At 36.8% G+C, this 26453-nt stretch overlaps 1 protein-coding gene and 1 pseudogene across 1 annotated transcript in view; both read left to right on the top strand.

The window, feature by feature from the left end:
• Window positions 1-3141: 3141 nt before the first annotated feature.
• The window catches only part of CFAP54 (cilia and flagella associated protein 54), a 234117-nt gene continuing 210805 nt past the window's right edge, over window positions 3142-26453 (top strand). The window contains exons 1-8 of the mRNA XM_015591439.2: window positions 3142-3468; window positions 9085-9190; window positions 11888-12031; window positions 15571-15742; window positions 19472-19530; window positions 24091-24234; window positions 25929-26042; window positions 26161-26262. Coding sequence (XP_015446925.1) covers window positions 3152-3468; window positions 9085-9190; window positions 11888-12031; window positions 15571-15742; window positions 19472-19530; window positions 24091-24234; window positions 25929-26042; window positions 26161-26262 — 1158 coding nt within the window. The 5' untranslated portion in view covers window positions 3142-3151. The remainder of the gene's footprint in view (window positions 3469-9084; window positions 9191-11887; window positions 12032-15570; window positions 15743-19471; window positions 19531-24090; window positions 24235-25928; window positions 26043-26160; window positions 26263-26453) is intronic.
• On the top strand, window positions 22299-23134 carry LOC102884084 (annotated as a pseudogene).

The raw sequence follows: 26453 nt of genomic DNA, 5'->3' as shown, positions 1-26453 counted from the left end.
ATTCACCTTTATTTTACAGATGGAGAAACCAAGGCACAGTGAGGTTAAGTAACTTGGAAAAACTGGGGATTCAAACCATGCTTTCTGGCCCTAGAATTTAGATTTTAACCTCTATATTATACTGTTTTTCAAACAAAGGCCCCACCGAATACAGAATTAAGCACCAATCTCTTAGCATATCTTCTGACTATCCATTATATCTGATCATGCTTCTCTTTCTGTTTTATTTTCTGACCCTGGGTCTACTGCAGTTTCTGGTTTACCACAATAGACAGATTATTTATGTAACTTGCTGTTTATTTTTATGCCTGCACCATATTCAGGTTTTTCTATCAGGGATATCCTTAGAAATGCTTCATCTTATTTCTTTTCAGTCATTCATTTCAGGAGAGATTTGAGTCATACTCTGTGCCAGTCGCCAGGCTTGGGTGCTAGGTTATCACAGTAAATAGGCAAATCCCTGTTGCAAGGGTCTTTCCTTTAAAGAGTGGCAGTTACTGTTCAGAGCTAAACCATCACTTCCTCGACAATCCTCTGTTCTCTTTCTGGTTTCAAGCTTCATCTTGAGATGCGGATAGCATTTTCTGAAACTATCACAACATACTTCATGACATGCCTTTTTATCATGGTTAGTTGTGTGTCATCTACTTCTTGTAGGGAATGTGCGGCTTCATCTATGCATTGTATGTCACACTAAAGAAATGGTTACATTTTACTGAATGAAAAAAATGAAGTTAAAAAATAAAGTCTAAATTAGATGGTGAGGTGAGAAGGGGGAGAACATTGTGCTTAAAAAAAAAATACCATGTAGATGTACATATTTGGGATAGTCTAAATGATTAACAACTAAATTAGGAATAGAAAGAGTACTAACCTTATTTATTCTTTCTCTAACAGTAACTTTAGACTCTGAATGGACAAAAAGGATCCCTGCAGTATGCAAAAACACTAATTATAAGGAAACAGCAATTTACATTATTTATAAGGAAGCTATTTACATTACTTAGCCCTGTCAGACACAATAGTTTTGGAGCTCTATTCTTTTACTACAGTGAAAAGAATAAAGCAAAGTGACAAGGAATTAGAAAAGATATTCTAATAGATGCATCTCATTATAAGAACAATAACGCTTCTTAAATGTTAAAAAAAAATCCTTCAAATATAATTTAAACTGAACAAAATGGAAACTTCCATCTTACCATGAAGATGATTCAGAGTATAGTACCCATTTAAATATTCAGACAAGCTCCAAAAAGTACTGAAAATCAAGCATTATTAACTTTATTAGGTGCAAGGAGAAAATGACTAAGATGCAGTGTTTCATAATTCATGTATTTGAAGTTAATTAGTCACATTTTCTTTTACCAGTAACTTTGAAATATAAGTGTCTGCATTATGAATAAGGTTGTTTGTGAAAGCAGCCAAATCAGGGAGAAAAACTCTACTTTATGTATTTTATTTTTATTTTCTTTCCTCCTCTCTGAACACTTTAATTTTATCCGGTAGTTCCACTTTCATTAGTATAACAGATAGTATTCAGTGGCAAATTATACCAGCTTTTGATCTGAAGTGGACAAGTCTGTTATATGAGAATCAGGAGAAGGTGATAAGAGAAAGATTTGCCAAGCTGATTTTTTTAAAAATAGATCTTTTAATACTTTTTGTAAATGTCCAAAGATGAATTTTTCTTAGGCCTACATTCTTTAAAATCTTAATATTTTTTATTGCTCATTTAGAAACAAGATAAAATCTTGATCAAAGGATGATTTCTACATTCTGATTGGAGAATTGAACTCTTACAGTGAGGTGTCAGAGCACCTCACTACTTGCCTGGAAGGTTCTTGGGCCATAATTACCTGCCTTAAAGAGCAAAATCAGCATCATTTTCTTTCAAAGAATACTAAAGTCTGGTACACATGACATACTAGGCCAGCCTCACAAATTAGCACAGCCCCACAGAGCCTGCAAGAAATTAGGTCAGGACTGAAAGAAATCAGGCTGTGGTCCAATAAGGTTTTCAATCTTAAGTGGGAAATTAGATTCACAGGGTGTTAGGGTCACTGTCTTTATGCAACAAAACCAGTAACTTCTCAGTGTTAGAGACCTATTTTTCTAAACCATCAAATATTTCTGGTCCTTCTCTTAGACAATTTTTGGCACTGCATAATATATAAAGAAAGCAGGTTTCCTATTGGTTGGAAACATACTATAAACAAACAAACAAATGAATTTTACTGTTGCTCATAACATGCAAGGAAAAAAGTCCTCTTGCCCCCAATTATTGCCCTTGAGGCCTGCAGATTTCCCATCAAAAGCAACGTCTCCTAAAATCCCTGTTTAAAATGTGGAAATATTTTGAGAGTTAACACTTTAAGCCACTAGTACACATTAATGTCCAATAGTTAAGGCTGAGTAAAATGCTCATTAATTTTAAAATATAGTGATAATTAAGATATATTTGACATACAAATGAATCAATATAATCACAATTATTAGGCAATTCCCACAGAGACCTCAAGGTGCAAACAGAGGGAGGAGAATGGATCAGTGGCATGTACTTAACTTTTAAATTGCTTGTCAAATATTTTTCTAATTTCAATTTGATTTATAAGCGTAGTGTTTTGGGGATGGTCAATACAGCCTATTCATTTTTAGCACAGGCTTTGAAGTCAGAAGGCTGAGGCCTGGTCCCTGACCTTATGGTTTACCTTGGTCAAATGACTAAATCCTTGTAAGCTTTGATTTCTTAAATCAACAGAGATACTAATAATATCCTAAGTTGTGAAGCTGTTACGATGATTAAATGAGATTATGTTTCAAATGCTTAGAACAAATGCCTGGCACATATTAATGATCGTCATCATCATTATTAAGTGGCGGAAGTGAAAAAAGGGTATAATTTGAATTTGACTGGAAGTTCGCCGGCTCTCTATCCAGAACCTTCTCTCTCATTTCGTCTCATACAGTGGTGCCAGTAAGAAGAGGACAAAAAAACCCAAGGAGCATCATCTTTCTGGACTCGGTTCTTTCCCCCTTTGCCCTCCAGGGGCCGCTGTGTTTCCCCGCCAGCGGGTTGGCTGCCTTGTTGCCACGAGACCGTCGCCGGGCAACCGCGTGTATGTACACTCCAGGTCGGCTGAGTCTCGTCGATATGGCGGCGCAAGCTTCTAGCTCGGCCTCTCCGTCCAACATGTCTGTCACATCGGTGTTGTCTCCAGGACTGCCACCGACCCCGCCCCCGACCTTAACCGCAATCTCCAAGTCACCCCTGGAGTCGAAGGCGAGCCTGCCTCGCTCCACGTGCCGCGAGGACTCGTTGCCCCTCGCCGTGTTTTATGGGCCGCTGGACGCAAAAAATCCGCTTCTGGCCTCCTTTGAGAAGGAGATACAGGAGTTGCTAGGCTTTATGAAGAGAAAGAAGGCTTTAGCCACCACAGAGAAACAGAATCATGAATTTCACCGGCGATGGTAAGCGGTGGCAGGGCGCTGGGGCGGGGGCTGGCGGGAGAACTCCAAGCCACTGTCGGGGCCAGAGGAGGAGACGCCCATGAGAATGCGGGCAGGGGTCCCAGAGCGGGTCGGCGTTACCCATGCAGGACCTGGCCCAAGGGCCCTGGGGATGTAAACGAAGTTTCGGAAGTGGACATGTGTCGCTATTACAATCCTTAATTCCTTGTAAATGTTATTGTATCTTGGCTTCCTGCTCTGGTCCAAATAAAAATCAACACAAATGTTTCATAACTCACCCTTCATTCTATTTCTGAGCGTCTCTTAATTGCTACTCCATGCCAAAAACTTTTTAACTCACTCACGGGTTTGCACAGCTTTGTGTGTTGTGGGTACAGTTTTGTGTATGGAGAGAAAGTAATAACTTTGAGGTAGTTTATGTTCTTGAGAAAGTTCTTGAAGCCATGAGTATGTCGCTCTGTGAACATGTGCCTTTAATTCTTTTTTTATGTTTTTCTTGGTTTTGTGACTTTTTCTTGATTTTGTGACTAAGTTTGCACATTTGTTTGCCTTTTGGGGGATTCTATCACCATGTTACTATCTCAAACTGTAAACTACCTGTTTTGAAGTTTTTGTTTGTTTGTTAACCATCTTTATTTCCCTGTTAAAATGCATTGCAAACTGAATAGTTATAAATCTAGATCAGTGGCAGAGAATACCAGAACAGCGAATAGTTTTAACTTATATTTTTTATTTATGCATTTAACATGAAGAAATAATCTTAACATATTTTTTTATTTATTCATGCATTTAACTATGTAAAGAGCACCTACTGTAGGTCAGGTACCATTCTAGGAACTAGGAAAACAAAGTTAAAGAATATACAAATCTGTATACTCATGGAACACATATTTTTGTGACTACGGCTACTTAACAAATATATAAGGAAATTATTTCACAAGGAAATAAGTGTTAGGGAGAAAATTAGAGCAAGTAGTAGGGATGGAGGATACGGGGTGGGTATTGCAATTTAAAATGGGATGACGAGGAGGATGGTCAGGGAAAGTCAGAAAAATGGTTTTAAAAAAGATGAGAAAGAGATATGGTAGTAAGTGATGAGAATATCTGTAAAAAATGTTGGCCATACGGAGTGAAGGTGTCTGGCAAGTGTGGAATTCTGAGTGTGGGAAGAACAGGTTTCTTTCAGGAATGAGGGAGATCATTGCCATGTAATTCAACATTCAGTCAGATCTGTTATGTAGGAAGTTGGACATTTGAATCTGGAAATCAGAGAAAGTATACATTTGAGACTTGTCAGCATATAGATATTTAAATCGTGATACTGGATAGGCTAGTTAAGGGAGTCAGTGTAGATGGAGAAGAGGAGAGTCCAAGGACTGAACCGTGAGACATTCTAACATTGACTAGTGGTGGAGATAAGAAGAAACTGGTGGAGATAAGAAGGAACTGGCAGAGGTAAGAAGGAGGGGCCAAGGAGGTAGGAGAAAACCATAAGTGTGTGGTGTACTAGATGCCAGGTGGAGAAGCTGTTTCAAGGAGGAAAGAATGACTGAACAAGTGGAGCAAATTCTGCCGATGGGCCAAGTAAGGTGAAAACCAGGAATTGACAAAGGAGAGCACATTACATACCTAAGCTATATGTATTTATATTTAAAATGTTGCTGTGTTTGTGTCTTTGATAGCAGTTTATCTGCCTACCTACACTACCAGCATTCTGGTTCAAACCACCACCATCTCATATTTTCCCTGCAGCCACTTGATTTCAAATCTATCCTTCACATAGCAGTTAAGAGTGACCTTTATAAATAAATCACTCACTCCCATATCTGAAGACTCTATTGCTTTCCATTGCTTTTCAGATACAATTAAGACTCCTTCCAGTGTCCTCCAGAGTATGAGAATCTGGCCTCACCTGCTTCTCCCATCTCAGATCATCCCTCACTTCTCTCTCAAGACTTTCCAGGGAAAAAGATCCTACTGTTTCTCATCCCAGGGACTTTATATTTGCTGCCTCCTTTGTCTGAAATACTCTTTCCTCAGCTTTTCAAATATTTGATTCCTTCTCTTCTTGCAGGTCTTAGCTCAGTTGTTAATACCTCTTTGGAGTTGCCTTTCATGTCTAATGCAGGTTCGCCAATCAGTTTATTCTTTTATTTGTTTTCTTGTGTGTTGTCTGTCTCCCCCATTAGAAAAAAAGTCCTTGTGACTTTTAATGATGCGTCTCTGTTTCATTACTCTATCTCTAGAATCTAGCCTGGGGATTGGGACATAGTAAACATTCAGTGAATATTTTATATTGAAAAATTCAAGAGTTATTGAAACAATTCTCAAATGCAAGCATTCTCAATAATTGTTAATGTTATATATGGAGAAATAGATCTGGGTCAGTTGGTGAGTACAGTATTTGTCTCATCTTTAAACAGACTATTAGAGAATCACAAATGATAAGGATTGACATGGACCTTAGCAATCTATTCTCTTATATAGTTTAGGCATATATTTATGCAACAATTTTTATTGAATGCCTACTATGTGCCAGGCACTGCCCTAGTCATGGGTTATATAGTGGTGAACAAAATAGATATGGGAATCTGCTCGTGGAGCTTATAGTCTAGAGAAGGAGATAGACTTTCAACACAGAAACTACAAGTGCTACAAAGGAAGAAGTTACTGAGTATTCACATGTGCCAGGCATGGTACTGGGTGCTGGGGACATAGTAGTGAACCAGACAAAAACCCCTGCTCTCTTGGCGCTTATATTCTTGGGGAGGAAATAGACAAACAAATAAGTACATTTTATGGTGACCTAGACAGTGCTAAATAATAGGGAGAAAAATAAAGAGAGGAAAGGTTATGGAGTGGGAGATAGGAGGTTGCAGTTTTCAGTGAGGTGGTCAGAGTAGATGGCACTTAAGCAGAGGCTTACAGAGAGCACAGCGGCGAGAGCGGCAATGTTCAGCTGAGGTTAGAAGGCTACCTGGCAGTTGACCAGGCAAGGGGAGAGGATAAACAGAGGGAGCAAGCATGTGGGAAGATCTTGGCAGGAAAGATTCAGGGACTTTGGAGGAATGGACAAAAGCCTGTTTAGCATAACTTAGTGTGGATGCAATGGTATGAGTTGAGATTAGAGGAATAGATAGAACTTTGGAAGGTATCAGAGGACATTTATAGAGTTTGTGTTTGTTCCAAATGCAGTGAAAAGCCATTGGGTCGTTTTTGGCAAGGTATTAACCTTATGTGATTTTTGTTTTAAAATATTATTTTGGTGATCTTGTCCAAATGGAGCAAGACTGGCAATGTGGAGACCAGTTAGGAATACTGGAGATAGGATTCACTTTTATCACATATTTGCCAGATGGTTATTTTTTAAAAACAAAATTTGTTTTATAACTATAAGAACTTCCATAAGCACAAAAATTCATTTTATTTTAAATATAGATTTGATTATATCAGCAATGTCATTAAATTTAGAGTGTGATAAATTTTTGAAAGGTATGCTTTTGTTATAAGCACGTACGATTGAGATATTCTGTTTATATAGTTATGATTTTCTATTTTAGAAAATTCTAAATATCCCTCAGTAGCTATACTCAATCAGCAATTTTACTACATTAACTTTCTTTTCTTAAATGATGTACATTGCATCTTATATATTATATTTTCCTTGTTTAATCATTACGTAAGTCATTCCCAATGAGCAGTCTTAACTTGAACTTATGGTTACTTAAAAAAAAAAAAAAATTCTCTTATTATATAACCTTGATTGATTTAACAAAGCTGGTATTTTTCGTTTATGAGTAACAAACCCAGTCATCATTATCTCATACGTAAGGTTTGGAAGAATTAACTCTTTCATTTACATAATTCAAGAATTCTAGCAAGACTTGGTGAATTTTTTGGATTCATTTATCTTTATTTCAATACTGTGGCATTTCATGAAGCAGCAAATGAAACAAAAAGGTAAAATAAGCAACCAAAAAACTTCCCCCTTTTTAAATTTCTATGGAGTATATTCGCCACACTATTTATTTGGCATTGTTATTTAGTACTTGGTATATATAGATATTTTTCTACCCCTAAATTTTATTACTCAGTTCATGAAAGCAGGAATACCTTGTCCCCTCACTTCCCTTGTCACTCAATACCTGAATGAATTAATTGACATATTTCTGTCGAGGTTAACATCCCAACATGGACATCCTAGGTACTAGAGCCATCTTCAGTCCTTAAGTTTCGATTCCTGTCTGTCTTAGTCAGTTTGAGCTGCCATAATGTACCATAGACTGGATGGCTTAAACAACAGAAATTTATTTTCTCACAGTTCTGAAGGCTAGCGGTCCCAAATCAAGGTCGGCAGGATCAGTTTCTGGTGAGAGCTCTCTTTCTGGCCTGCAGAGGCCCACTCTGTTTTCATATAGCCTGTCCTCTGAGGAGAGGGCTAAGACCTTAACAGACACCTCACCAAATGAGATATACAAATGGCATATGAAAAGTTGCTCCACACCATATGTCATCAGGAAGATACAGATTAAAACAAGTCATATACCATTACACATTTATTAGAAAGGCTGAAATCTGGAAACTAACTAAAAAAAAAAAAATGCTGGTGAGGATATGGAGCAACAGGAAGTCTCATTCATTGCTGGAGGGAATGCAAAATAGTCATTTTGGAAGACAGTTTGTTGGTTTCTTACGAAACTAAACGTACTCTTCGGTAAATTGTTCTCCTTGATATTTACCCAAAGGAGTTGAGACTTATTCTATACATAAATCTGTACATAGATGTTTATAGCAGCTTTATTCAAATGGACAAAACTTGGAAGAAAACGAGATGTCCTTCAGTAAGTAAATGGGTAAATAAACTGTGGTATATCCAGACAATGGAATATTATTCAGTGCTGAAAGGAAATGAGCTATCAAGCCATGAAAACCATCAGGGATCTTAAACGCATATTCCTAAGTGAAAAAAAGCCAGTCTGAAAAGGCAATGTACTGTAAGGTTCCAATCATATGACATTTTGAAAAAGGCAAAATTATGGAGTGGGTAAAAAGATAAGTGGATGCTTTGTGTTGGTGGCGGAGTTGGGTGGGAGAGGGATGAATGTGCAAAGCATAGAGGATTTTTAGGAGAGTAAAACTACTCTGTATGGTACTGTAATGATGGATACATGTCATTATACATTTGTCTAAACTCATAGAATGTGCAATACCAAGAGTGAACCCTAATGTAAACCATGGACACTGGGTGATAATGACATGTCAATGTAAGTTCATCAGTTGTAACAAATGTACCACTCTGGTTGTGGATGTCGATGATGGGGGAGGCTGTGCATGTGTGGGGGCAGGAAGTGGATGGGGAATCCCTACACCTTCTGCTCAATTTTTCTGTGAACCTAAGACTGCTCTAAAAAAATTCTTATTTTTAAAAATGCATACAAAGAGCTTCGAGTAGTGCTTGACACAAGTAATAATTTTAACTACAATTATGTTTATTAATAATTAGACATTAACAATAAGACACATTGGAAAGACAGCACAGATAAGTTTTTAAAGATTCTTTGCTAATGAAGTTTCTTGCTGACTTTGAAGATATTATTTTATTTTATGATTTTACAGTGCTACCTCTTTGTTTAATATCTGGACCAAATATGCCCCCCGGCTGCCAGCTGCCTATTACAATGAAAAGCTTCTGAAGGTTGGAGATAGCCTTTGTGAAATGAAAGTAAGTGCCTGTGGAGTAAAAAGAGCCTAAATGAAACTCATTTGGCTAATTATTATTATTGTTTGGTTTGTTATTATTATTTGATTTGATACCATTCCTATTTTACACGATTTGATTATTTTTCTTAGAAAAATATAAATGAATACATAAACTTTTAATGAGGCCCAGAAACCAAAAAAGTATTTTTTAATTTTGTAGTTGAGATTCTCTAGAGGTGAGAGATTCCTGAACAGAAAGACAACTGACTGGGCATGGGCCAGAGCCCAGCCCCTAGTTACAAAGGGTGTGGTAGGCGCCCAACAGGAAATGCTGAGTCATCATGTTCCTACCTTTTACAAAGGAGCCCAGACACCACTTCCTGTTGTTTTTCACATGGTTGGCTTACCCAGTAAACAACTCTCATGGCTTCTGGCCTTGCTGCTGTTGCCTGTTTCCTAGTGCCCTGTTTTAATGCCTTTAATCTTAATGTTTTGCTGAATCTAGTTGTAGCAGTCATTCTGAACATGCCTTGTTTCCTGCTCAGTTTTGTGTTCCAAACTGAGTCTGTCCCAATTTCTAGATCCTATGTCAATACTCAGGTCTTGGATTACTGTGGACTTGGTTTGGTAAGACCACATCATGCTGAGTTTTCAGTAAATGATAATGGAAGTTTTTCCCTTAAGCTCTGGCATAGGCCCAAATTATTCCAAGTTAAACATATGTGTTTGGCATACCTAGGATCCTTGGACTAAGAGTTATTTTATCCAAAGTGGTTTTAGGAAAGACATGGGCTGTATTCAGTGTCTTCTCAGTCTTCCGTTTCTCGGCATTAGTTTCCATTTCTATTTTCTAGACTTGAATCCTTTTGGTTTGGGGTGAGGAGTATTTACCAAATAGAGGATAAAATATGCAGGAACTTTGATAATGAAGAACTAAGATTATTTTCTGCTGCCAAAATTGGGGATCACCTTAGCTCCCTGTAATTGGACTAGAGTGCTTAGAAACTTGAAAATACAGAGTTTGGAAAAACTGTAGGAAAAAAAAAGATGAGATCCAACTTGTAAGCTGTATTCTTATGAAGTTAAATGACAGCTCTGACAAGAATTAGGAGCGTGCCCCCTCTCCATTTTTATGCTTCTCCTCAATATAAAAAGCTGGTGATACACAGCACAGTTTGGGGTTGTTTGAGGAGTATCCAGGTGGGTGGAGTGGATATTGGTGGAGGGAGGAAGAAGGAACATGTTAGAAGTTGATAAAACAAGTGGGTGATGGGTAGTGGCTAAGGATTCAGAATATTTCAGATAAAAAGGCTCAGATAGGATATTTTACTTAAAGGAACAAAGAAAACATTTTAACTACTTTTCACTGATGGGAAAGTAGGCTGATAAAGGTATTTATGATCCTGAAAATGAACTTGACTTGTTAGTTTGGTTTTAGAATCTATTTTTATTTTAGTGACAGTAAAGATCATTTTGTTGAAATACTCTTGTTTTGAAGCTAGGTTTGAATTCATTATATGAATCAAGTTAGAACAGAAAAGAATCAGAATTAGTGAACAGTAAGTAACAAACAAGTCAACAGAAATAGAAACAGCATTTGACTGTGGACGCTTCCCAAGGGGCTAGATAACCTGAAAGGCAGTTCATACCCAGGGCAGTTGCTTTTCCTGGAGACACAGTTACAGGGGAGGAAGTGAGTAAGGGTTGCAACAGACATAATTTCAGAGTCCTACTCACATCCACCGCCCTGAAACTCTCCAGGTCAATTGTGCCTTCTGGGCTATAGAAATGAAGCATCTGACTTTGTAATGGAAATATAGGCATGAATTAAAACTAACAGATTCATAACTAACAATAGTTCAGACATTTTTTTTTTGGTTTGTCCTGACGCAGTTTCAGAGACTGTTGACAGATGGAAGAAAGATTGAGTCAGCTCATCATCTGCATTTTTCTCTCCTCTCCTCCCCTCCTCCTCCTTTCCCTTTCCACTCCTCTTTCCTCCCCCCCTTCTACCCTTCTCCTCTCCCTGTCTCCTTCCTTTCCATTCTCTCACTCTCCTTTCTTTCTCCCTTTCTCTTTCTACCTTTTTCTCCTCTTCTTGCCCTCCCCTCTCTCTTAATTCTTTCTCTGTCCTCTCTCTTCCTCCTTTCTTCCTATTTCCTTCTTCCCTCCTTTTCTTCCTCCTTCCCTCTTTTTCCTCCTCTCTCCCTTCCCCATCTCTTTATTTCATTTCTTTTTGGAGCTTAGGAGGTATCAGAGAAGCACAGCTAGTTTCATAGCTCATCTACCTCTCTGACTGAGTGGGCAGGTTACTGTCATATGGTAATGCTAAATTTTTTGGATTTTGAGTACGTACAGGTATTATTAGCACACACGACACTCTAGTGAATATTCTCATCTTTGAGTCATGATGGTCTTATCTCACAATAGGCTTGTTGTGAGGAGAATTAAATGAAATAGTGCATATGGATTGCATAGCACAGTATCTGTCACACAATATATGTTTGGAAATGGTAGTGATAATGATAGCAATAATGTAATGGTAGTAGTAATAGTAATAATTAAGATTGATACTATTAAGAATAATATAAATATTACCTAATTTTAATAATGATATACTTTCATAATTATTTAATATCGATATGATTTAATGGTTATTAAAATTTTAATAAGCAAAATGATATTTTGAGACTTTCATCAAGTGCTCTTTTTATTTTAGGAATATAAAATGGCCCTATTGCAGTGCTATGGAAGATACCTTCAGCAGTTCAGTATCAACTTTGATGAGAATCAAGCAGATGTGCATCAATTCAAAATGGTCTTTTTTCCAAAAGGCTTTGGAGACAAAACTGCTGCAAATACAGTGAGATGAAAGCAGTAGCTAAAATAGCTACAATTTATGATTAACTATGCAATGTATCCTTTCGTTGATAGCTTCTAAATGTCTTTGCTTAGCATAGAATTTATAGTATACTATAAGTTGCTTAGTAAATGTTTTCAATGCTGGATAAGAAAGTGCACTTATAAAACTTTGTAAAGATGCTTTGGAGATTGTAACACTATAATCACTCATTCATCCAGCAGTTATTATTATAACTGATATATGCGGAGTGCTTTTCGTTTACAAAGTGTATATTTGATCTTCACAATAACTTTATGAGTTAGATACTATTATTATCCCTCTTTTACAAAAGAGAAAAAGAAAACTAATCACACAATATAATTAGTGGCTCTGAAGATCAAACACAGGTCTTCTTATAAAAATTTTATGCTTTATTTGTAGTATACCAGTATTATTATATTAGTTGCAACCGTTGATTTACTGGTCGAGTGGTTACCATGTGCTAGACTCTTGTATATGCAATACATGAATTGTCATCTTGTAACCTCATTATAGTCTTAAAAGGTGGGTACTATTATGATCTTTTACAGATGAAGAAACTGAGGCTTACTAGGGACTAAGAAACCCAGCCCACTCAAAACAGTGGGCAGAGTTGGTGTTTGAAGCCTAATCAATCTGACTTTAAAGCTATTTTATTCCAGACTTGATGATGATTCAAGACCTTGGAAACATGTAGTTTAATAAGCAGAAAATCTCAAGGCATGTTAGTGGAGCACATTAAGCAGTTCAATTTGACTATATCATAGGTACATGAATGACAATACAAGGCAGTATAAGTTGGCACCCCATTGGGAAGACTACTGAATGAAAGCTTAGGAGTTTAGACTTTAAAGGTCCCTCCTATTTCACCCTGGTCCAGGCCTCCATCTCTCTCTCGTGCTATTTCATTATCGTGCTTCCACCTGGCCTCCCTGGCTTAGCACCAGTGCAGTGATGAGCCCCACTGTGTGGAAAGCTTATATCTTAGATATTTGCATGGCTCATCTCTCACTTCCTTCAGGTCTGCACTCCCTGCTTTATTTTTCTTTGTATCACTATTGTCACCAGCTGCACTTTTATTTGTTTGTTTATTTTTTTATTTCCTGTCTCTCTTTCTAGAATGTGAGCTTCATGAGGACAGGGGCTGCTCTAATCTCTAATCTCTAATGCCTAGAACAATGCCTGGCATGTAATAGACCCTCAATAAAACTTTATTGAATGGATGAATAAATGAAGTGATGTAGTCAGAATTATTAATCTAGAAGCGGTACATGGTATAAAAGGAAAAAGACTTGAGGCAGGAGGTAAAGCAATGAAGGTGACATTAAGAGTATGCCAACACGACTGTTGTGATGGGTGCAAAAAGATACGAAGAATTTGTTATTTTACATGCTAAGTTTGAGGTTCTGGCATGACACTAGTACACTGTGATTCTCAACAAATATGTATAAAATGAGTAAGTAAGAGAATAAATAGAATGAAATTTTAGTCCAGTAGGAACTCAACAACACAGAACTAGAGGTCTTAAAAAGTTTTGTTAGAGAAATAGATTTTGGAATTAAATGCATAAAGATTATAGATGAAGCAATATAATGAAGAATTTACTGTCAAAATATTAACAGCAAAGTTCATGCAAAGATAATCATGTTATTTAATGATCCTCTTTGTATGTACTATGGGGAGGCATTATGGTAGAGTTGGTAAGATTTTGGTCTCTAGAACAAACCTGCCTGGGTTCAGAGAGCTGCTGTGCCACTTCCTGACAATAGGACGTTGGTGAAGTTATGTCATTTCTCTGTTCCTCAGTTTCCTCATCTGTAAAACAGAAGCAATAATAAGACCTACCTCATAGTGTTGTTTTAGGGCTGCTGAGATAATTAAAGATTTAGAATAGGGCCTGACACTCAAAAAACATTAACTATAATTATCTGCTTCTAAAAGAGAGAACACTTTGAAGATAATGATTGTTCCAACATGTAGATACATTCAGTTAATATCCTCTGTGATACCAACTACATGGTGGCTAGAAATAGTGTATGTGTATCTGAGCAGGATGTGTATGTGGTAGATAAGGCCCATTTGTATTGAGTGTCCACTGCCATAGCTTTACCAGTACTCATCAGTACTCTAGCCAAAATCTCTCTTCTGAACTCCATATCTATCTTGTTATATCATAAACATCTCACCTAGACATATCCAAAGCTGAATTCATCATGTTTTCTCCATAATTGGCTCTAGCAGGTCACCCAAGCAAGAAATCATTGCAAGAAGAAGACCTCTTCCTCTCCCTTATCTTTTATATCTAATGGTCACTAAATCCCTTTGACTCGGACAAGACTTAAATCTTTCCTTTCTCTTCATCCCTGGTTCCAGGGCCCCATTGCAGGGCCTGTGGTATGTCTGGACGACCTCAGAGGCTTTTGATCTCTCCTAGCCTCCCTGCATGTAGCTTTGTCCCTGATCCTCTGCTCTTCATCTTCCACACTTTTCTCAGAATTAATTTCTGAATTGTAAATCAAATCATTTTACTCCTCTTCCCCTTTGACTTTGCCCTTTAGCTCAAGTCCATATTCCTTGAAAGGACATGGAATGCTCCTCATGTTCTGCCCATGTACTACCTCTATAACCTAATCTCTTTATCCTAAACCTTCTTATCCATCCTTACAAAAGACTTTCAATTCAGTGACCATAGCAACTACTTTAAGCATTCCTAGCATTGCTTGTGTCTGGAATTCTTTTTCCTCTGCCAAGAGCAGGGGCTGCGTCTTCTTCAACTCTGAATTGCTTAGCAGAGTGTGGCAAATAGAGGAACTTGATAGACCTTTGCTGAATGAATTGTGTAAGTGGTAATAATTACATCTGGATTAATTAAAATTCTGTGGGGCGAATTTCAAAAAATCAATTCAATTCTATATTTTTCAACATAGGATTTTGTACTTTTTTTTTTTTGCTTTTAAATTTTTTCCATTAAAGAAAGATAATCTTAACTAAATGGACACTTCAAAGAAACCTATTTTACCACATTGCTTTGTATATGTCTTAATCTGTTAGGGTTATTATAACAAAACTTTATAGACTGATGGCTTAAACAACAAACATTTATTTCTCACTTTCTGGAGGCAGATGTCTCTGTTCAAGGTGCTGGAATATTCAGTGTCTGCTGAGAGCCCACGTCCTGGTTCATAGATGTCTTTCTTCTTACTGTGTCTTCAGTTGGCAGAAGGCACGAGGGAACTCTCTGGGGACCCTTTTTATGAGGACACTAATCCCATTCATGAGGGCTCCATCCTCATGACCTAACTACTTCCCAAAGACCCCACTTTTTGATACCATCGCTTTAGGGATAGGTTTCAAAATAAGAATTTTGGGGGAGACTGAAACATTTAGTCCATTACACTGTACTAATCTATTAAATTAATTAAGCAAAATTATTTCCATTTTAGTTTTTTTACATTTTAAGAAAACTCTCCCAAGTTTCATAAACTTATTTATATTTATTTATATTTTCTCATGTATTTCAGTTTCATGCTTTAAATGGCAAATATATTTGCACCTACGAGCTGGTCTGTGACAGTGATATGAACCTGCAGAATAAAGAATCTGTGAACCAATGTCTACATATCTTGTCCTCCTTAAGACTCATCATGCAGGTGGCTCTGCCACAGGAGCACCTGTGCTGGATTATCTTCAATGGTATATACCCATGTATTTTATCTTCCATTGTGTCATTCAGAAAATTATTTAAATGCCAAGTTTGATGTTAAGTTGATTACCTTGTGATTTAAAATGTATTTACTTCACAAAAGGATATATGTATTTTTTTTACATTTTTATTACATTTTAATTTGTCCTAGTAAGCTGGGTTTGCTGCTCTAGAAAGAGTTAGAGGCTGTGAGGACAATTACTTTCAGGTGCATAAAAAGCATGGGCTACAGTTATTAGGTAAATATAAGTGGGGAAGAATCAGGGAACCATTGCAGGTTATATTGGTTCTAAGCATCATGCATTTATTGGTCCTCTTCTCAAATACTTAGGCCGGTGACTGTGGCTTTCTACATATCAGCCTTCTCCTCCTACTCGGTTTTGTGTAAGGAGCTCTGAGAATGTATGTGTATATGTGGGTGTATATTATATTTATATACATAGATACATTATATACATATATACATTATATATGTGTCATGAAATATTATTTATCTAAATGTAGCATTTTTGTCTTTAAAGAGCTACACTTTAGATTCAGTTCAAGTTCTTTTTAAAGTTACAATTAGAAGTTGTAATAAGTCATCTGCTATATTCTCTGGATATTCTTAAAACAAAAATAGTGACAGTGTGTTCTTTGTGCATAAGAGCAGGACAAAATAACTTGGAAGAAAATATATTGGATTTTACCTCATCTGTGGTAATTGAAATATATTTCCTAACCTTTTCCTTCCTCATACTCCCCAAATAATTTTTTGACATTTTGATTGAAATTAGACCTTATATTTACTGCTATAGATGATGCTGACTTTGGAAGAAATGTTTTAGTGCAGTGATTGTCAAGCTTTTGCGCCTGATCATCCTTAAGAGGATCTGATTCCCAGAGTAGCCACTGCCATCTCTCCACGTGGGTTGCTCACACATCTTGGTAGGGACTGAGCAGGAAGGAGCAGAGGTCCTGTGCTACAGAAGCAATGATAGGCCATGTATTGGGCCTTGCTGCTCGGCTTTGCTTGAGTGGTGGAAATGATGCAGCATGACACCCTGTCTGCAGTCCTTTTAAGATCAACATACAAAAAATCCCAATATTAAAAAAAAAGATTAAATGATTCCTGTATCTTCTATATCCTATTCTTGATGTATTCTTTATTATTCTTATTCTTATTCTTATTTTTGTTGTTATTATTATTATTCAGGTGATATCATGCTTTAGATTTTATTTTGTTTCCTAAATATTTTTCCACTCAATACTACAGTTCTAGAATCTAGCAAGGTTCCTGTGTGTAAATCAAGTTCATTAACTCTGCCTGCTGAATTGTATTCCAGATATCCATACACCCTTAAGGATAGGCACCTGGTTTGCCCTACCTCTCTAGCTGCACGAATAATTCTGCAATCAGTATTCTTGCACATGTCCTTTTATAGACCTGTGTGGGAGTTTTCTGGGATCTATGCCTAGGAGTTGGATTGCTGAGTTGTGGGAAATATACATACTTAGTTTCACTAATTCCTATACCTATTTTAATTAATTCATCCAAAACTGATTGCCAGGCATTGTTCTAGGTGCTAAAGACATAGGATTGGACAGTAGACCAAAATCCTGTTCTCATGGTTGCATTCAGCTACAGGGAGGTGATAAACAAATCAAAACTAAATGGTTGTGGCAGATTGTGCTGAGTGCTTTGGAGAGAAGTAAAGCCGAGGAGGGGATAGGGACAGCTGGGCTTGGGCTGGGTCTGGATGTGCAATATAAAATAGAATAGTCAGGGAAGGCCACATTGAAATGACATGTGAGCAAAGACCTGAGTGAAACATCTGAGTATTTGGAGAAGGACATTCCAGCTGGGGGGTTAGCAATGCAAAGTTCTAGTAGTTCTCAAACTTTCAAATTTAAGTAATCAAAGATAAATTGCCTTACATTCAATTTATCAAAATACATATAACCCTTTCAATTAGAAGTTAACACTCTCTTTACTTTTAATTGACTGTTGTATATACACTCCTTTGGTTTCCTAAGACATGTAACCACTCTTGGTTCCTTCATAAAATCTAATTGGATATATGAATATTTGATAAAACCTTACTTCTTGATTAACCTGAACTCTCACATTTAAATCCTTAAATAGATGATTTGGTAGTGGCCATCTTCGATGAAAAAGAGTCACACGACAAGCAATAAACTCGTATTACGGATTTAGTTGAAAAACCAAACAAAACAAACTTCCAGGGATATCTCGAGGTTGAAAAGATTCAGTCTATGTTCCATTCTATCCCAATTACTCTCTCCATCAGGCTTCTGCAGAGGGAATTTAGGAGCCATACCAAGATCCTGAACCATCAAAGAGGGGGCTTCAGTTATAGTCAGAATATACTAGGGTTGGAAAGGTTAAAGACACATTTTGAAATACAGAGTGCCCTACTCATTCTTGAAGACTGTCTCCTGAGGTCTTCTGAAATTCTCCAGTTCCTGTTACTGACGTTTATGCAGGCTCCTGGTGTACACCTGAATCACATGTTTTTTGAGGAGGCATGCATTTCCTGTGCATATCTTTACTTGATGACTTTTTTTAAAGATTAAAAATAGAGGTCAACAAGATCAAGTTGAGATAAGAATGCTGGGCTTGAGCTATTACTAGTCAAGTGGCTTCTTCCCTGGTGGATCTTACATGAAATAAATAACTATGTCATGGGAGCAGTCACACTAAGAATGCTGAGTTCTTGAGTGTTAAGGACCTGTTGCAATCTCTATGTAGTTTGTGGTGCTGTAAGTGTTTAAGATTTTATTCAATATATTTTTGTTACTAATTTATGTAATTAATATTTACTATGCTTACAGGTGTGTTTTAATCAAGTGATGGGTGTTTTGGATCAGATGCTGTTTTCTCAGAAGATTTTGAAATTTTAATGTGAACATAGGATTTATAATTGTTGAATTTTGATGGTTGTGAATTTTAGATGAGATTTTTTAAAGAAAATATTTAGACTACTTGCATTATAATTACATGCATTTAAAAAGCATGTTACAATCTTTTGCATATGTTTATAGTGTGATAATGTCCTTTGTATATTGGTGATGTTCCCCACCCCTCTCTATAACCCTGCTACCAGCCTTCTATCCTTGTTTAATTAATGGCCTGATTAAAAAAAAATCATACTTGAATGATATTAAATAGGAATTGGGAAATCTGTTTTTCATTAGAGTGCTCATAGGACAGACCTTAATAATAGAATAAATATTATATGAGACTGTGAATGAATATAATGAAACCCATTATGCATTACGATTTTTAAATTATCATGAGCTTCCTTGTTGAGTATTGTGCCGATTAAAGATGTATTGTAATCTTATTTGGAGATCAATCTTTAGTTTTTAAACCATAAGGAAACCATGGGAATTAATAACATTTTATTTGAATTACTAAAACCACAGGATACATAAATTATGCTACAAAAATATTCATTTGTTCAATATATTTCAAAACTTAAACTGTTTTTGGATAAAAGATTCTTGTGTCAACATATTTAAAAAATGGTCATATTAGTTCTTTTAATTTGTCTATAAGTTATAACACAAATTATATTGATAACTTTCTGACCATTATCAGACTTTTTCATGAGATTACTTGTTTTGAGAACTACAGACTTAAACCACAGATATTGGAATATAAAATTTTGATCATTTGACTGTGAAACATGTTAATGATCTTTTTCTCCATCTAGGTACCATTTACATTTACACCATTTGCAGAAAACTGATGATTATAGGTCAGTCTTCCAAGGTATGAAATTTACTAACAAAACATCTGCCTCTGTATTTCCTATTTTTCTTAAGAGTTTCGTTAACTTTGGATGCTAAACAAAGCAAATTTAGGGAGTTATATAACAAAATTTAGTGAATATATATATATTATAGGTTTACTATTTTTAGGTTTACTTTAACATGATTGTGTGTAAAAATGCAGACAATAAAGTGTTAATGTAAAGAAAGCATTCTTAAAATTGATGGGCTTTTCTACTGTCCCTTGGTCTCCCAGGTTAGTCATAATTTGTCAACTTGATACTGAACATCGATCTGGTAACTATATCTCTAGGTGTAGTACTTGGCCAAGACAGTCCTGGTTTATACCTACTGTTCTGGAGTAATCATTAGTAGTGCCTGCTTCCACTCTTCAGAGTGTCCTGGTTTGAGGGATAAACCGTGGTTACCCTGCTTATATCATACCCTGCTTATATCAGAGCCTGTACTTCATTTTGCTTGAGGAGGTTGGACTTGACTTATGGCCCACCTGCTAGTTGGGTGAATGAACATCTAAACTCTGTCCCAGTCACACATGAGGGTAAGGGGACTTTATTTTATAATAAGATTCCCACTGACCAGTGTTCACTGGTCAGTTTTAGTGTGAGGAAATGGCTGACACTGCTCTTGACTTCCCTGCTTCGTTGGTGGCACTCTTGTCTCTAGGAGACGTATTCATCTCCTGTATCCATTGTCCAGTCTTCGGAATGTGGGCCAAGAAGGGAGAATATACTCCCGTTGAGACCATACTCAAGCTGCTGCTGGTGTCTGAAACATTACTATTTTATTCTTTATCGCATGCAAAACCTTATTCTGAATATCCTGACACTCAGGACAAATACTTTTTCTCCTTTAGTTTTGCAAGACGTAGCCAAGCATCTTAAAAGTTGACAACACTTAAAAAATAAAAATGGAAGCAAAGATATTTGCATGCTTAATGGATAACATTAATTATGTGTTCTCTCTCTGTTTTGTTCTTTGAATTTAAAAATTCTGTTACTGACAGTGACTTGAACAAGTCTGTGCCAGATCGGGTGTGAATTTAAATGAGGAGAGACTGTTGCATGTATAATGTAAATTTGGCCTACAGACTATTCCAGTGATTCTACATTCAGTTCCAGATGATTTCTTAAAGAGAATTTACATACTCCTGTTGTCCTTGCTGTAACAACAAATTCTGCTTCACAGAATCCTTATAGTTTGGTCTGCTGCAGCATTTGTCTCCCAGACCTTTAGAGGGGAGAGATGTGTGTACCAAATTTGACTCTTTGTGTTTGTACTTGTTAATGCGGAGAGAATTTTAATGTGATAGTCATTTAAAAATAATTTCATATTTATACTCTATGTAAGACTTCTCTCCCCCTCATAGAACTTGAATTTCTCTCTGACAAAATAAGGGCTGAAGGAGAATAGTTCTATGGTCCTGGTCATGTGGGGCGGGAATGAGAGAGGGAGGGATGCAAGAATTTTGGGGTGGTGGGTGGTTGTACAGTTGGCATTTGAAGACTGGGATGAGATTCTTTCACTTTGTTTGATATAATAAATTCAAGGAAATTAATAATTTTACCCAGAAATTTCTAATTCTTCAGCTGGTGGGTTGATTATTTGGGGGTCCAACTACATCTGTGTCCTTCTGGGTCTGAGGAACCTTGCATGAGACCGAAGAGAAGTAGATAAAAGATCCTCAGACTTCTCATGGTGTCACCCCAGAGCAATAAAAACCCTTATTCCTATAAGATCCAGGCATTTACGCCTACCATTTCTTATTGTTATTGAATCCCTACTGTGTGTTAGGTATTGTGTGAAGGGCTTTACATACATAATAACACTCATTATAGTCTCATCGTCATTTGTTTAATGAATGCCTATTTTTATTAGGTAGGCTTCTAAGCACTTTCATGTATTATCTCATTTAATCTTCACACTACCACTTTGAGAAAGGTGCTATTATTACCTTCATCTTATAGATGAGGAAGCTAAGGCTCAGAAAGGTTAATTTGCTCAATGTCACACATTTAGTTTCAAGTGTAACTGAGGCCAGAGCCAGTGCCACACTGTACTGCTTCTCAACACAATTAGAATAATGCGTCTGTTGACTAAATTTAATCCTGTCATGACCCATCCTGTTTTGGCTTATCTAGTCAAATGGAGGAGCTGTGTTGGGAGGGGTTAGTATTTTTTGACATGACTCTATTCTTGAAGACATCCTGAAGACCAAGACTGGCTGGGGCTCTTCCCCAGATAAATGCTTCCTTTCTCGCTGAGGGAAGTCAGCAGCATAAGCTTAGGGAATGGAAAGAAGGTTGATTTCTGAAATTTCTTTTGCTAAAGACACATGACAGCTTTGCTTTCATTTACGGTATATTCTGTAGTTTCTTCCAAGGCATTTCAAACTGTAATATAGTACTCAGCAAACATTGAAAAATACTGTAGGATCTATTCTTTCTAAGAAAATGTTGATTTCTGTTTCATTTATTATAAAGCTAAAATAAGTTGTAAAGTTTGTGGCTTGAACAATGATTGTCAAATTATTCCACATTCCATTACATAAACTTTGAAATTCTTCTCAGAATTGTCTCTCTCAAAGGCTATTAGCTGATATAAATGATGCTGCAGTGCCATCCTGTGGCTGAGCTGATTGTGCATACAGCACCTGCTCTTCCTGTGAAGAGAACAGTTCTGCTTAAATCCCATCTTTTTTTTTTATTAATGGGAATTGTTCTATCTTATCAGAAAGATAGACAAGAAAAAATGCTACAGGGTCTGGAGAAGATAGTGGAGTAGGTAAACACTGTGGGTGCTTACTCTCACGACCACATCAAAATTACAGTGAAATTACAGAACAACCATCATTAGGAGTTGCCTGAAGTATAGCTGAACAGAACAGAAGTCCTATAACTGGGGACATACAGAAGAGGCCACCTCGAGACTGGTCCCCAGAGGCAAATTTTAGACAACTCTTACTATCCTGGGTTTCTTCAAAGTAGTATAAGTGAACTTACAACAGAAATTAATAAACTTAAGAAATAAATAGAAATGTAAAAACAAGAGAATTCAGTATATTATACAAAAGGAGAGCTGAAACTTTAGCTGTTGAAATCAAAGGGTTTCAAGGACAACTAGCAGACTACAACAAGGTAGATAAACTTAATACCAATACTGAAATAGAAGAAGTAATGAATAATTACAACATGTTTAAAGTTCAAAATGATCTAGAAACACAAAGTATGGATATGATATTTACTTAAGAAAGGCAAGTGAAGGAGAAACAAATTGGAAGTGTAGAAGAAGAAATTGAACAGGAGAAACAAGCAGCAGATGGCATTATCAAAAATATGCCTCTTGAAAAACAAGTCAAGTACATAGAAATGAAAACCACAAATGAGAAGTAGTTGCAGGAATTAGAGACACTTCAGCAGCAACTAGATTTACTGAACATGAAAAAAGAGAGTCTGAAAGCTGAAATAGCGCACTCCCAGGTAAAACAGGAGGCTGTATTGCTGCATGAAAAACTTTATGAGTTAGGGTCCCATCGAGATCAGATGATGGCAGAACATTTGAACAAAGTCACATTAGGTTGCTTTTAATGTCCCTTCTAGCACTAAAATTTGTTACTTAGGGTCTTGTATGCTAAGTCTGAGGCCAAACCCAAATATAATGTGAACGACTTGTGATTTAAGCTATTTTTATTTTGAAGTGTGAAATTTCTGATACCCAGAATACTGAAGGCTTTTTGAAAGACTTGTGAATTTGAAGGTGGGCGGAATTTATACCTGGCGTAATTTCATACTACTCAAACAACAATAATCCAAATGCAAAAATCCACAATAGGATTTTTGTGCAGCAGATATGAGAAAACTCATTTTGATGACTGTTAATTTCATATCAGTTCATGGTATAGCAAGGTTGGCAAACAATGACAATGACAGTAGCAACAACAAAAACTTCAATAAAGCATAAAGCAACTCTAGACTGACTTAGTAGAAGTATGGTGTCCAAGGCCAAGGGTCATTACTGTAGTCTCATCATTACTCTAAAGGGACCTGAATCACAGCCACAGAAGACTAACCATGATGAGAAAGGGACGTGTAGTCCTGGGAGGTAGAGAAGTGCTCAGGGGTCTTTATCCTGGAGAGAGAGCTGGGGGAGAGGGCAGGCAGCATAAGTGTTTTCAGATTCTTGGAAGGCTATAATTTAAAAGTGAGTTTTGAGTGGTTTTGTGCTGTTCTAGAAAGCATAAATCGGGCTAGTGCACTGGAGGTGTATCAAGATGGTTTGTTTACATTTCAGATTAAGGAATTTCATTTCATGTTTAGAATTGTCTTCTGATGCCACCTGGCATGTTCCTTAATACTAGAGGTGGAAACTCTTGGGTAGGGAAGGTGTGGGACATCAGATGGTGGTGATGGGGATGAAATTGGATCGATTTTCAGCCCTTTGAATCTGTGATTACTTACAATAGTTCCATATTTGGTTCTGTCAACTGAAACTTTTAAATGTAGCTTAAATGAAAATGCATTCAATTGTTCCCTTTCTTTCTCAGGCCTTAGAATATCTCCTGTGGGCCAGTATATGTATGGAGTCCTCGGTCCCACTCCTGTCTGTCAGGTACTTGACATGGAGAGCTACCCTTTACACTGCTGTCTGCCAGTGCTACTATGACTGCCAAGCTGGTATCCATGGAGAGGTATGCTACCTTTTAAGTCTGAGGACCCCAGTATTTTAAAATACAGCTTATGCAGCATTTTCTTTAGATGCCCAGCAAGAAAATCACAAACAAACAAATATAACCCAAAGAATTGCAATGAAGCAGAGACAAAAGTCCTAGGCTTTATTTGCAGAAATTTGCCTGGCTTCTCCATTCTACTTTCTGCCCTCTCCATTATTCTCTGTTTACTTCCACCTTTTTTGCTGCTTTTCTGAATATGATTTCTGATAATCTTTCCTTCCTCATTGTATTCTTACCATGCAAGTCACTTCCGTTTCCTGTTTAGTTTTGTGTTTCATGGCACCTACTCTCCATTTGTTTCGCTTTCCTCTGCTTCCAGCCACCATTCATTTAATATAGTCCATTTCTTGTTTTTCCTCTTTTCCTGTATGTATTTTTGACCGAATACTTGAAATATAACTTAATTGGTCAGGGGTTCTATTTGATACAGTACCTATGTGTAATTGAAAAAAGGCACATCTCTATAGTTCATGGTTTTTGGCTTGTCAGTGGATGGGGCCCTGGTGAGAATTAAAATAGGCACCGCTTCTTTTGGGCCAGCACACCCTGGCACTAGTGCGGAAGGCTTATGAGTGCAGTGTGAGCTGAATCACTTGGCTGGAAGTAATTGTGGACTGAGCCTTCTCAGCTATACAAATACCTGTTTGTATTCTATTCACAACCATAAATAAATCATCTGGCCCGTTAATGGCTTCTTTACATTTAGTTTTTACTGCCCAAATTAATTCTGGTTGCATGGCTGTGGCCCATAGGCAGGGGAAGAGCTTCATACAACCCTTGTGGGATACATTTTCTAGCCCAGGGTACAGTCTAGAAATTACTCACAACATATGAGTAGTTAAGTATAGTGGATTAGTGGTGGCATATTTCTATAGCTATTAAAATTATCAGAGAATGGAACATTTACATAGTATTGAACAGTTGATTCCAATGGAATTCTTCCTTATTAAAAAATTTAATCCTTCATGTATGATGTTGTGGTTTAGAAGCATCTTCATGACATTGTAAATTATAAATGAAATATTTTAAAGAACTGGTAAAATAAATTACATGAATTGAACTCTTTTTTATTATCTCTAGAGAATGATAATAATGGTGATCTGATTAAATAAGTCTTCCCCTTTCCTTCCTTTCCTCAAATATTAATAAATACTTCCTATAGGGTGGGTTCTGGAGATATAAAAATGAATAAGATGCTGTAAGGACCTCACAATTTATTGGACAATGTGAACAGTTGAATAGATAATACAGTATGTTTTGGTAGGAAAGTTAGGATTCAAGAAGAGCTCTGAGGAGGGGTGTGTGTGTGTGTGTGTGTGTGTGTGTGTGTGTATGCATACGTGTGCAATGCCAGAGATTTGATAATCTATATGGAGCTACTGTTTAACCTAGAATTTGGCTTCCCTTTTAAAATTTCTTAATTTATAAAGTTAGCATATCTGACAGTTTATTAACTTTAAATCTATAAAATTTAGTGGTGCTTACATGAAGTGAAAGATTGGATAGCTGCTGTATTCTAGAGAGTCAGCATCAGCTTGGAGTTTAATTCACCAATTAAATCAAATGTCTGAGAGCATAAAACATATTGTGTTGATACATTTTTAATCACTATACTCTTATTATGAATTAAATTTATTTTTAATTGCATATAGGCATTTGCTCGACGTGCTTTAGCTAAAATTGATGAGTTAAGGCAGCTGGAGTTGATGAGTTCCTCACAATCACAGGAAGAATCCAGAATATATTATAGAGAGGCCACAATAAAGGTATAAAAATTTCATGGAATAAAAGAAATTTACTGCACTTTACAGCTGATTAAGTGCTTCATAATATTAGTAGAGAAACGCATTGTTACTTCATATGTAATTCTCCTTTTTGAGGCAGATGGCAGTGATGATCTTCAAAAGAGGAGTATTTGAATCTAGAAGAAAAAACAAAGCTTTCTTTAGACCAAAGATAAGAATTAACCTGAAGGAAGTACAAACTGTAAGTCTAAGAATGTTGTCTCTGTTTCAGCTCTTTTTGTGGTGTATTTGTTATACCTCTGTGTCTTTTAAGACTGGTTACTAAATATTAAACCTTGCACCCTATTCTCTGCACCAATGGCAAACAGAGAGAAGAATGCCTTCCCTGTTTGGACATGACCTTACTTCATCCCTTTCTCAAAGCTTTTGTAC

Source organism: Pteropus alecto, unplaced genomic scaffold (genome assembly GCF_000325575.1).
Source record: "Pteropus alecto unplaced genomic scaffold, ASM32557v1 scaffold94, whole genome shotgun sequence".
Taxonomy (NCBI): domain Eukaryota; kingdom Metazoa; phylum Chordata; class Mammalia; order Chiroptera; family Pteropodidae; genus Pteropus; species Pteropus alecto.
This window is presented reverse-complemented; position numbering and strand designations above follow the sequence as displayed.